We start from the raw sequence: 12,965 nt of genomic DNA, 5'->3' as shown, positions 1-12,965 counted from the left end.
CATCCATACCTATCCATTATATTTCCCCTTCCTAGACTAATCCATCCCTTTTCCATACTCCCATACTCTATACAAACCTCTTTGGTTATATGGATTATAGCCTGATTATCAATGATTTAACAGTTAAATCCTCATCTACATGAATACCTACTATATTTGTCTTTGTGTGTCTGTGTTACCTCACTCAGACTGATTTTTTTCTAGCTCCTTCTGTCTGAAATTTTCATTTTTAATGGCTGATTTGCACAATATTCTATTGTGTAAATTTATCACATTTTCCTTATCCATTTATTTGTTGATGAACATCTAAGTTGTTTCTATTTCTGACTATTATGAATAGAGCAGTAATGAACATGGTTGAGCAAGTGTCTCTATAATATGATGTAGAGTTCTTTAGGTATATGCCCGAGAGTGGAATAGTTGAATCTTGAGGTAGATTGATTCACAGCTTCCTGAGAAACCACCACACTGATTTTTCACTGTGGTTGTACAAGTTTTTGCCCTTCCACCAGCAATGGATGAGAGTTCCCCTTACTCACATACTCAGCAGCATGTTGTTCTTAGTACCTGTGCTATTTATCACCTTCTGTTCAGAAAGTTTTTTCCTGTGCCAGTGAGTTCAACATATTTTCCACTTTTCTATCACAGTGTATTTGGCCTGATGTTGAGGTCTTAGAAATATTTGAAGTTGAGTTTTATACAGGGTGATAAGTATGGATCTATTTGCAGTTTTATACATGCAGTCATTCAATTTGAATAGCATCATTTGTTGAAGATGCTGTCTTTTTCCCAATATGTATTTCTGGCTTCTTTTTTATTGAGCCAGACCCTCTGATATTCTTCATATTCTCTTCTACCTCATGCACCTGCCATTAACCAAAGTGGACAGTATTAGACCCAAGACTCAAAGAGGTGTAGAAAGGTGTTGGGCTTTGCACTCATGTGACCATGTCTGGCCAGTGCATACATAAACCAAAAGTATCAAGAAGGAAAGGGGAATCTACAGCCATATTACCCTGAAAATAGTCAATGGGTTTTTTTTTTTTTGTATGATTTAGTCTTGACTGTCCTGGAACTCACTATGAAGACCAGGCTGTCCTGGAGCTCACAGAAATCCTCCTGCCTCTGCCTGTTTAACGCTGATATTAAAAGCATACACACCATTCATATCAGAAAAACAAGGGAAAACAGCCTGTATTGTGCTCTCTCATGCCAGATATCATGAGAGAAAAACATTCCTTGAGGTTTGGTGGGGAAAGGATTTGGGAGCAGAAGAGAGGTATGCAGAGCAGTTAGAGTACAAATAGAAATAACTTAGATATAGATCTCCAAAGAGAGGGGATGCCTCTGTAGGTCCTCATTCATTAGCCAGATGATTTTGAGGAACAGGATATGAGTTCTGGTTTAGACCTTTCCATTTGCAATCTTTAGAAGGGGGGAGGCTCCTCGCTGACCACAAGAACTCTATGACTAGCCCTACATTTACACGCCCACACACATCAATTGCTCCATGAGTCCTAGGAACAGCTCACTGTCACACACAGAGTCCAACTCAACTCCATCTAACCCATCCCTACACAATTCTTGTAGGGCAGAGCTACCTCTGAGAAGACTGGAACTTTACTGGAACTGGAGCAGAGAGGACAGACAGAACACTTTAGTGAACTTGGACCCCAGGAATTGGCCACTGGTGAGCACTGTAGTGCTTCACAGGCAACCAACCATAAAAAAGAAGAACTTTACACCATTCTTGTCATTCTGAAAGGCTATAAAACCAGAGTCTAATCTCCATCATCATACAGGAAGCCAAGAACTTCCTACTAGGTTGGGACCTTGAACCTTGAATTCATAAAGACCCTCAAAGGCCCAGAAACAAAGTCTGTGTGGACAAAATACTCTGGAAACACAGTAAGTGATGTTTGTCATTTCTATGCCACCAGGTACTGTGAAAGGCAAGCTTAAGTCATGAGTGCAGTTCTGGGATCCTCAACATTGGATAATGCTTTGAGAATCAGATGGAGCCTATGTAGCCCATTGTTGCATCTGTAAAACAGTTAATACTTGGGAAATGATGACAATGCTGGACTTATTATTAAGGCTGGATGCTCAGGAATAAAACTTTTTCTATACAGTGATATTGAGGAATTTGTTGTTGATGATTAATTAAGAGAGTAAACCAGTATAAAGAGACAAGAAATGCCTTCGTTGAAAGTTATTTTTAAAGTTGTCTTTATGAAACTTCGCCAAATAGCAACAAAATGCAACATATAAAGAAATGGTAACAAGAGACTATATGTTAGCAAGAAAAATTATTGCAAATGCAAGAGTGACAAAATTCTGAACCAATTTCTTAAGAGTAAAATTACAAAAATGGGACTACTGTCTTGGAGAAGGAGAAAAGTCACTCTCGAGAAGTAGCAAGTAGATGGAATTTTAGACTGCAATTGTTGAATTCTAACATGGTGTATGTTGGTTTTATGATGAAAAGAGATGTGTAGGACTGACACTAACAAATGCCTATTTTGCTTTAATTTCATGAGTTGGAGAGAGAAGGGACAACTATAAATTTTCAAACAACAGGAAACCCTTAGATTATCATAGACAGTTTGCCTCTGCACAACAAATAGCAAGAAGCTCTAGGATTCTGAAGGAATTATGTAGCAATGGCCTTGCATTAGGATGCATGAGAGACAGGACTGGGTTATTCAATGAGGAAGGCCTAAGTAGTAAAATGCTAGAAAGTGAACAATATTGGCCTCTCTCTAAAACAGAGAACCATGGTTGATACTATTTGTTGATTTCTATGGTAGATAGTTGCAAGTTGACATGCGTGCAGAGGGAACAGATGCACACAACTGACTCTTTGAGCCACAATAAGCATCTGGCTTCATCTTGGGCTTGGATACTTCTTATCATCTCTTCCCAGACACTTCACAAATGAGCATGCTACAGGACACTAGTAGAGTCCAGGCTATGGGGATCTACATGAGCACTGTACAAGGGACCTGGGGCAGACTTCTACAAGAAACTATTCACAGACCTGGGAGGGTCAATGGCAAAATGGGCCTTTGCTTTCTCCTCCAATCACAGCCCAGGTTATGTCTCCTTAGCATCACTGTGCCCTGGAACTGCTACAACCTGAAATTTTAGGGAGAACAGACAGAGCTGGGGTTTCTCAGTAGGCAGGTGGCTGTTGAACACAGCACCTGACAGTGCTGAACTCAGCCTGACTTCACTTTGGCTAGAGTTCCACAGGAACTGGGCTCCTGAGGATCACCTTGTCCCACATGATATTGCTCCCCAACTTTAGTTGACTCTGCACTAGAGCTGTCAGCTATCTAGAAGTCCTGAATGCCAAGCTGAATGTCTGCCCTCTTCAGCACTAGCATGAACAGCAGGAAGCAGAAATCTCTGCCTCAATCATTCCTGACTGCCACAATAGTTTCCCCAGTGAGAGCTGACAGGGAAGACATGGAGGAGTAAACACAGGGACAGAGCTGATAGAAAATAAAGAGACCCCTCTTGACACTCCAGCAGAATATTTTCCCCTTTTCCAATGTGCCTTAATGTTCAAAGACCACTGCTGCAGAACAGTCTTTGTAATCAGGAAACATTTACTAAAGATCCCAGAAGGGAGAGCAGCAGAAGCCCAGGGTGATCACAGATTGATGGTGCAGGTGCAGCATAATTAGCTGATAGGTATTTGGGTCAAATACTAAAACTCTGATCAATAGCAACATACTGAACATTTTTCTTTATTTTACAATTTTCTTAGGTTTTATTTCACATGTGCCACTTCTGCATATTTAAAGATACAGGGGACATTTCAGTACAAGGGCACAGTAATGGGAAGTCAACCCTGGGTACCTCAAAGATCTGCCTTAGCTGTTTGGAAATATTCAAATATATCTTATCAACCATAGTCACCTTGCTGTGCTATAGCGCATGAGAAGAGCTGGGCTGTCCAGTTTCAGCCCTGTTCTGTTTACTGTCCTCTCTCCTTCCAAACTCTCTCCACCCTTCTTCCAAACTCTCCTCAAGACTCTGTCTGTAACCACTACTTGACTTTCCAATTCTGTGAGACAAGCTTTCTAGAGATTTCATAGCATGATTCACATGGAAGAACTGTCATTGACAATCAAGAAAAATCCCTTTCTATGTTTCCTATGAAGAAACCCAGTAAGGAAAGAAGGAATACAGACATTGTGGTCAGAACTTCTGGTAATGGCAGGCATTAGAACAGGTCCACTGCATGACAGCTGGGTCTCTGATAGTCACTGTCTGGGGGTACAGGGATACTTTTCACATTGCTTCATAGCATCTTTTCAAGGTAAGCATTCATTAATCTCCCCTGTTCCAGATGGGGAACTTAGACTCAAAAAGCAGATTGATTCATCTAAGGTCATACAGCTATTATGTTACAACAAAGCTCATATTTCCCCTCTTGAGGGATTCTTCAAAAAGTTAACTGGAAAGAATTCATGTACAAACATACATGGTGTGAAAGTAGTCCTACAATGGCAAGCTATCTATTGACCCTTTGTTTATCTCAAGGCAATCCTGATTAAAGATAATAATAATAATAATAAACAATAACTTATAGCCCATTTCAGCAGAGTCTCAGTTTCTATCTAGCTCCTGTGTGCCGTCTCCTGTTGGATACAGGCATCTCTTACTCCCTGAGCCCATTTTCCATTTCTGTCTCCAGGTCATGCCCTCCTCCTAGCTCTCTCATGGTGCTCTCTAGGGCTATTGAGTTAACTCTAAATCTATCTGTTCCATATAAAGGCCATGTGATAGGGATCAGCCTAAACCAAACAACCAACGTGGTACCTTGTGTCTCAACCTATAGTTATAGTTGTCCTACTAGGAATTTTCTTTATCAGGAATAGTGATCTTGGAGCACCATGATTTTTACATTAACTAGCATGCATTGTTTCACTACAACTGAAAGTACAATCTTGTAGACTCTTGAACAACAGAAAAAATAATAACCTTTCATAGCTATGAACTTTTTGTTCTTATCCACAACTGCCCTCCTCCCCAGAGCTTTTATGGAGACAACAGTGGCACAGCCAGTGCTGTGAATAGAGGCAGAAGAGTCCTATCATTTCAGAGCTGGGATTGAACAACACACTCATAGATTTCTACTTCAGCTCTCATTGTATGTCTTGTGCCTAACCTTAGGCAATCTTTAGCTCTGTGCCATCGCTTCTAAGGTCTTGCGCCACAATGCAGTATCCTGTGGCAATTTGTACCTCTGTTTCATCACTTCTAAATAGGAACAATTTGCCCATTTAATAGGTGTTGAAAATTAAGTCCAAACTTGGCTGTTTGGGGTTGATATGAAATCTTTATTTAGAACAGTATGAAAAAAAATCACCTTTTGTGTTTGATCCAATGAGCTCCTTAAACCATCACTCTTGAAATAGTTGAATGAATTATACACACACACACACACACACACACACATTTGTTCTGTCCCCCTCTTAGTCTACAAGGTCCATGTGAGTAGAAAATGCAATGGCTTCTTACCCTCCTTAGGATTTGGTAATCACTAAGTATCAATCCACAGTTTATTTGTTAAAGAAATATAATCATTGTCTTGTCTTTGTTGCCCAGGACTCACTGTCTTTAACAGAAAAGTAAATTCAGAAGCTATTATTCCTGACCAGTTCCTCGCCAAAGGATGGAGATTTCAGATATCACAGAAGCCTACCCCACAACCACAGAATTTGACTATGGGGACTCCACTCCATGCCAAAAGACTGATGTAAGAGCCTTTGGGGCTGGACTCCTGCCCCCCCTGTATTCTCTCGTGTTCATCATTGGAGTGGTGGGCAATGTCCTAGTGATTCTGGTGCTCATGCAGCATAGGAGGCTTCAAAGCATGACCAGCATCTACCTGTTCAACCTGGCTGTCTCTGATCTGGTCTTCCTTTTCACTTTACCTTTCTGGATTGACTACAAGTTGAAAGACAACTGGATTTTTGGTGATGCCATGTGCAAGCTTCTCTCTGGGTTTTATTACCTGGGCTTATACAGTGAGATCTTTTTTATCATCCTGCTGACGATTGACAGATACCTGGCCATTGTCCATGCTGTGTTTGCCCTGAGTGCCCGAACTGTTACTTTTGGCATCATCACCAGTCTTATCACCTGGGCCCTAGCCATCTTAGCTTCCATTCCTGCCTTATACTTTTTTAAGGCCCAGTGGGAGTTCACTCACTATACCTGTAGCCCTCATTTCCCCTATAAGAGCCTGAAGCAGTGGAAGAGGTTTCAGGCTCTAAAGTTAAACCTTCTTGGACTAATTTTGCCTCTGTTAGTCATGCTAATCTGCTATGTAGGGATCATCAGAATTCTGCTCAGAAGACCCAATGAGAAGAAGGCCAAAGCCGTGCGTCTGATATTTGCTATTACTCTTCTATTCTTCCTCCTCTGGACCCCCTATAATCTGAGTGTATTTGTTTCTGCTTTCCAAGATGTTCTATTCACCAATCAGTGTGAGCAGAGCAAGCAACTGGACCTGGCCATGCAGGTGACTGAAGTGATTGCCTACACCCACTGTTGTGTCAACCCAATCATTTATGTTTTTGTGGGTGAACGGTTCCGGAAGTACCTTCGGCAGCTGTTTCAAAGGCATGTGGCTATACCACTGGCAAAATGGCTGCCCTTCCTCTCTGTGGACCAACTAGAAAGGACCAGTTCTATATCTCCATCCACAGGAGAACATGAGCTCTCTGCTGGCTTCTGATTCAGACCATAGATGTCAACCAAGGTCTAAGAAGAGAATGAGGAGACAGTATATTGCTCTCCAAGACCGATACTGACAGTTCTTACAGTCAGGATTCCCAATCTTGTAGAGTCAAAGGAAACTTAGAGGTAGCTTAGGTATAAGTCACCTCTTTAATTGTTTCCTTGAACTTCTGTTAGAAAGGAGATGAATAAACAAAGTGGGGCATTCCAGAAACTGGAATAATGGTGACAATGAGTGGCGTGGGCCCAATAAGAGATAGGATCTGTGGTTATTAATTTAAAAACAAAGCCACTACTTTTACTGAATTCAATTCCTAATGATGTTATATTCTGAAAAAAAATTAAAGCATTGTAATAGAGAAGAATTTTGCATACTTGCATATTGACATATATTATAAAGTATAAGATGTTATGTCAAAAAATTAAAACTGTAACAAACTAAAGTTTTTCTATCCAATTATTTTAAATAATTAGCAAAGATGCAAATAAATCAGAGAATAAATGCAATAGCATTGATATGAAAATACTGATCACAAGGAAATAACAATTAAAATATAAAAGTTCTTTTGGATGCTAAAAGTAGTGAATAAATATTATTTCATTTTACTAACGAAGATGCACATTACAGATCCAGATATGGAAAAAACAGTCACTGACTTGCAGTTTGATACAAATGTAAATTAGTGCAGTATTTCTGAAAAGGAATTTGAAAAGTTCAAGAATACTCAAAAGATAAGTAGTCAATTTTAGGGTGATATTAACAAATGCTATTAAAATGTCACATAGTTTAATAATTTCAGAAATATTAAATGTCAGTCAATATGGTATATTTTAAAGAATTTTTATTGATCTGGGAATATGTTCATAATATTACTAAATTAAAATGGAAAATTAAAAACTGGCAAATGGCTCACTGGAAAAGGCACTTACCACCAAGCTTAACAACCTGAGTTCAATTTTAGGAACCCAAATGATGAAAGGAAAGAACTGATTCTAACAAATAGTTCTTTGATCTCTATATGTGCACATATGGAGACATACACCCAAATAAATTAATGCAAAAAATATATAGAATTCTTTTGGTCCATATTTTATATATGAAAAGAACAAACTAAAAGAATACATCAATCCATTTTCCTCTGCTATAATAAAATCCCCAAAGCTGATACTTTATAAAGAATAAAGGTTTGTTTAGCTTGAAGCTTTGAAGACTCAGCATGACATTCTGCTCAGCTCTCATAAGAGCTCCATCAGTGCATCACTGCACAGTATAGGCTTCATGATCTGAGCACAGGCAAGAAGGCAAAAAAAATCACATGGAGTGGCAGGAATATGAAGAACTAAAGAGGCCTGTCTCTTGTGGGGACCATCAAGGGTCCTCTGAGAATGACTTAGTTCCTTTCAAGAGTAATATCCCTGATAATAAAAAAAAATCACCTCCCACTTGGATCAATGACGTTAAAGGTGTCATCACCCATAGACTGAGAATCAAGCCACCAACATGAGTCCTTGGAGACAACTCATTTGATTAGGCCAATGAATCCCCAGAATTACAAGTGAATCCCACCACACCTGGTTTTTTTAAGAAGGTTGATAAAAATCAAACTCAGGTCCTTGTGCTTTCAAAGCAAGTACTTCACCAGCTCAACCACATTCCCATGTCTTTGAATATTTGTTTAAAGAGTTGTTAAACAAACAACAAAAACATGGTTTATAAATTGCAAAAGGAACTTTAATAAAAAGATTTTTTCAATATAACTTTTCCATTTCAAAGATACCATTAAGAAAATTAAAAGACAGCCGGGCAGTGGTGGCACACGCCTTTAATCCTGGCACTTGGGAGGCAGAGGCAGGCAGATTTCTGAGTTCGAGGCCAGCCTGGTCTATAGAGTGAGTTCCAGGACAGCCACGGCTACACAGAGAAACTGTGTCTCAAAAAAGAAAGAGAGAGAGAGAGAGAGAGAGAGAGAGAGAGAGAGAGAATTAAAGACAAGGAATAAAATGAAAGAAAATACTTACAGAATATAGTCTGCTATAAGACATATTCAGCATTCATAAAGAGCTCATACGGCTCAGTAGTAAGAAGTACAAAGGAAGAACACATATTTCCCTGCAGAAAGCAGACAAATGATTGAAGAAATATTAAAATGCTTTTTTTATTTCTTATTAGAGAGATAAAGTCACAAAAATCACAGTCACATTGCTTTTTATACTCCATGGAATTACTATGAGACATATGTCATACACAAATAAATGGTAACAAGGATATGGAGATACAAAATCTCACATGCTGTTGGTAGTGTTATAAAATAATGCAACCACTTTGTAAAGCAATTTATTTTTCCTGAAGATGCTAAAACTTAACGTAACAATTCCGTTTCTCAGTAATATCTAAGAGAAAAAAAGCATGCCTCCCCCACAAAATTTGTGGATGATCACTGCCATAAATGAAAAATGATCTATTTACATCTATCTATTTAGATCTATCAACAGGTAAATTAAAAAAATGTTTATCTGTTAAGTGGAGTTCTTCTTTAAGATCTATGGGCACCAGGTATGCCTGGTGCCTTTATGGGTGTACCTGGTGCCCATAGAGGCCAAAGAGGCCATAGAGGCCCATAGAGGGCATAGAGACCTATAGAGGCCATTAAGGCCATAGAGGCCAAAGATGATATCAGATTGACAAGAACCAGAGTTACAGACTGTTGGGCTATCATGTAGGTGCTGGAAACCAAACCCAAGCCTTATCCAAGAGTGGCAAGTATCCTATTGACCAATAAAAGACAGCAAAATAAGCTGATACGGTGGCAAATGCCATAATCCCCGCACTAGGGAGACAGAGCCAGGTGACCACTTCGAGGCTAGCCTGGTCTACAAAGCAAATTCCAGGACAGCCAAGGCTGTTATACAGAAACCCTGAATCAAAACACACAAAAAACAAACAAAGAAAGAAAAATACAGCAAAATACTAGCATCTTTTATGTGGTAAGAGAGCCTCAGAAACTTCATGCTATGTGAAATGATTCAGCCTCAAGAAACCACCTCTTACATGATTTCATTAATGTGCAAATTCCAGAAGGCAAATATAGACACAGAAAGTAGATCAGCTTGAAACATCCTGGGCTAGAAACAGACTAACTGTGAGGAGTGTTAGTAAACCTGGTAGAAATATGGGAAAAACAAACTTAGGATGATCATATCAAGTTACATTAAAAACACTCTACATCAGCCAGGCGTGATGGCACATGCCTTTAACCCAGCACTAGGGAGGCAGAGGCAGGCAGATTTCTGAGTTCGAGGCCAGCCTGGTCTACAAAGTGAGTTCCAGGACAGCCAGGGCTATACAGAGAAACCCTGTCTCAAAAAACCAAAAAATAAATAAATAAATAAATAAAAACATAAAAAAAACACTCTACATTATAAATGGAATGAACCTACTTTACTATATGCAGAGCGTTATCTTATAAAGTTAGTAAAATTTATGTGATTTAAAAAGAAAGAAAGAGAAAGAAAGAAAGAAAGAGAGAGAGAAAGAAAGAAGAAAAGAAAAGAAAAAAGAAAAGAAAAGAAAAGAAAAGAAAAGAAAAGAAAAGAAAAGAAAAGAAAAGAAAAGAAAAGAAAAACAACTTTTCCAGAGGCCTGAAAAGGATGTTAGATTCCCAGGAACCAGGGTTATACACAGTTGTAAAATAAATCTCCTGACATAGATACTGGAAACCAAGCTCAGGTACTATGCAAGAACAGTACATGTTTTTAACCACCAAGCCATCTCTCCAGCCCATAAAGTGTATGTGATTTTTTACCCCTGAAGAATATCTGAAACTTGTAGCAAAGAATTGACAAAAAAGAAAGAATTCTACTTTTTTAGTGTTCACTGTTTAATTTTGTTTGCAGTAATTATGCCCTATATGTGATTAATGTCACCATTTTATGCAGAATATGTCACTATAAAAACTTCATAAATAGAATTACTGTCTAGTATACAATATTCCAGTGCAGCACCATCAATTATCAGCTCCCTAAGAGGTCTCAGAACCTAAAATACAATTTTTTTTGCCAAGCTAACAGGACTCAAAAAATATCAGACTATAGATGTTAATGTTCCCAGTAATGCTGGTAAAGACTGATATACATGTATAACTTTCAAAAACAGTGTCTTGTGTTATGTTGTGAGCTGTTCAGAGAGGAATAAACACCATCCCTTTCTACTTCCTCTGGAATGCTTCACCACAATAATTAGTCTGCAAAAGGTGAATATCCTCACAATTGGTCTCACATATGCTTGGTCAAGTTAGACTGGAATCATCGCCTATTAAATAAAGAATTCATATGGGATCTTCTCTTTGGCAAACATGACTATGTAATAACATAACCACTTAAAAGCTTTTCACAGCTTTAAGCTACATATTTGTTTCCATCTGACATGTTTTGGTTTGGTTTTTTTTTTTTACGTGTGTGGCTTTTAGAAAATATCTCTATCTTCTCCTTATTAAGAAAGATAAAGTTGATATTCCTCAAGGGATTTCTTTCTTAGACATCCCACTCTCAGACATTTTTCAGCTGAACAGTTGTTGCAACAAGAAATAAAGCAAATGTTTACACGATACTTAACTGCTTCAGTCTGGCCATCTATGTCTTACAGTTGGGTTGTAAGTTGTCTTCACATTAACCCTATTATATTTGAATAATTTGCACTCACTACACTGTCATAGACTGTGTGGATAGCCCTGGGGCTAATTATATTTGATGTTAATTCCATTCTCCTGTGGATGCGAACAAGTGAGGAGTCAGCACTCAGATGATTTCCTGTAAACCTGCTTCTCACCTTAATTTGTAAAATAAAGGAGAGCTGATAATTGGGCAGAAAAGGGAAGGTGGAGCTGAAAGAAAGAAAAGAAGGAGGTTTGAGAGAGAGAGAGAAGGCAGAGGAGGAGGAGGAAGAATAAAAGCAGAGCAGAAGCACATGGCCTGGAGAAACTGCAAGTTATAAGGGGTCTCATAGATGTGGAAGATGGTAGTGTGGCCGTAGATCTGCCCAATCTAGGTGCACAGCATGTATTTATATTAATTGAGTCCTGTTTTCATTGACGGGGCATATTTGGGTTGGAGATTTACTACAACAATAGACACTACCTCTCTGTTGTCTGTAGCCACCTATCTGACCTTCTGTAGTATATCCTTGTTATGATAGCCATCCACAGTAAACCCAAGAGTAATCACCTTCCAGCCAGATGAAAGTGGCCTCTTAGACACTGTAGTTGGCTAAATAATGGTTGCACGGATAACCAGGTCTTAAATACAGATAGCAGAAGGGACTTTGCAGATAGGATTAAGTCAAGGCTTTTGAAACGGAGATGTTAGCCTAGTAGGTTTTAAAGATATAGCAAGTCTTCCAGGAATGAGAGGACCTAATGCACTCCATTTTAAAACAGACAGACATGTTAGGCCTTAGGTTTCAGTGTCCCAAAGAAGCAGGCAAGGCTCCCCAGGAGAGACACAGAAAATGGGCCATTAGTCAATAGCTGCCCTGACATATGGCCAAAAGAGATAACGAGCCCTGAATTGGGACAGTCCCTGAATTCTTGAAGTCTTCACCAAAAATAGTAGAAGTAGCATAGCAACCAATCAAAACTGGTTGTACTAATTTTGTACTAATGTCACTGCTGCACTTCTAGCCCATCATGTTAGAGGTTACCTAACCCTTCTAGAAAATTACCCTACCCTGAATAAAAGGAGGCCTGTGAGCTCCTCTGGCCATTGTCATTCTGATGAATGGTTGACGTCCACAAGCTAGGTGTTTCCGAAGAATAAATGCTCTTTGCCTTTGCATACTATTTGATTCTGGGATCCTCCTTCAGTGATTCTTGAACCCTAGCAAGAGGAAGGTAAGGGAATATTGAATTACTGAAGAAAAGAAGGCAAAACAACACCAAAATTCATAACCAAGGAATCCTGCCAGCCGAGAACAATTTTAAAAAATAATAATAAATAAATTTTTCTATGGAGTCAATAGAATAAAACATATTTTAACCCCAGTAAGAATCATTTGAGACCTCTAACATCTACACTGTAGGAAATTAAATGCGTGTTGTTTTAAGATTTAACATCTGAGCCGGGCATGGTGGCGCACGCCTTTAATCCCAGCACTCGGGAGGCAGAGGCAGGCGAATTTCTGAGTTCGAGGCCAGCCTGGTCTACAAAGTGAG

At 39.0% G+C, this 12,965-nt stretch overlaps 1 protein-coding gene across 1 annotated transcript; it reads left to right on the top strand.

Moving 5' to 3' along the window:
- The first annotated feature begins 1,510 nt into the window (after positions 1-1,510).
- Positions 1,511-7,202, top strand: LOC110302114 (C-C chemokine receptor type 1). Its single transcript, XM_021172896.1, has 2 exons — positions 1,511-1,908; positions 5,623-7,202. The coding sequence occupies exon 2, from the start codon at positions 5,690-5,692 to the stop codon at positions 6,755-6,757; it is 1,068 nt and encodes a 355-aa protein (XP_021028555.1). The 5' UTR covers positions 1,511-1,908; positions 5,623-5,689; the 3' UTR covers positions 6,758-7,202.
- Positions 7,203-12,965: the final 5,763 nt, after the last annotated feature.

This window comes from Mus caroli, chromosome 9, assembly GCF_900094665.2.
Source record: "Mus caroli chromosome 9, CAROLI_EIJ_v1.1, whole genome shotgun sequence".
Classification (NCBI taxonomy): Eukaryota; Metazoa; Chordata; class Mammalia; order Rodentia; family Muridae; genus Mus; species Mus caroli.
This window is presented reverse-complemented; position numbering and strand designations above follow the sequence as displayed.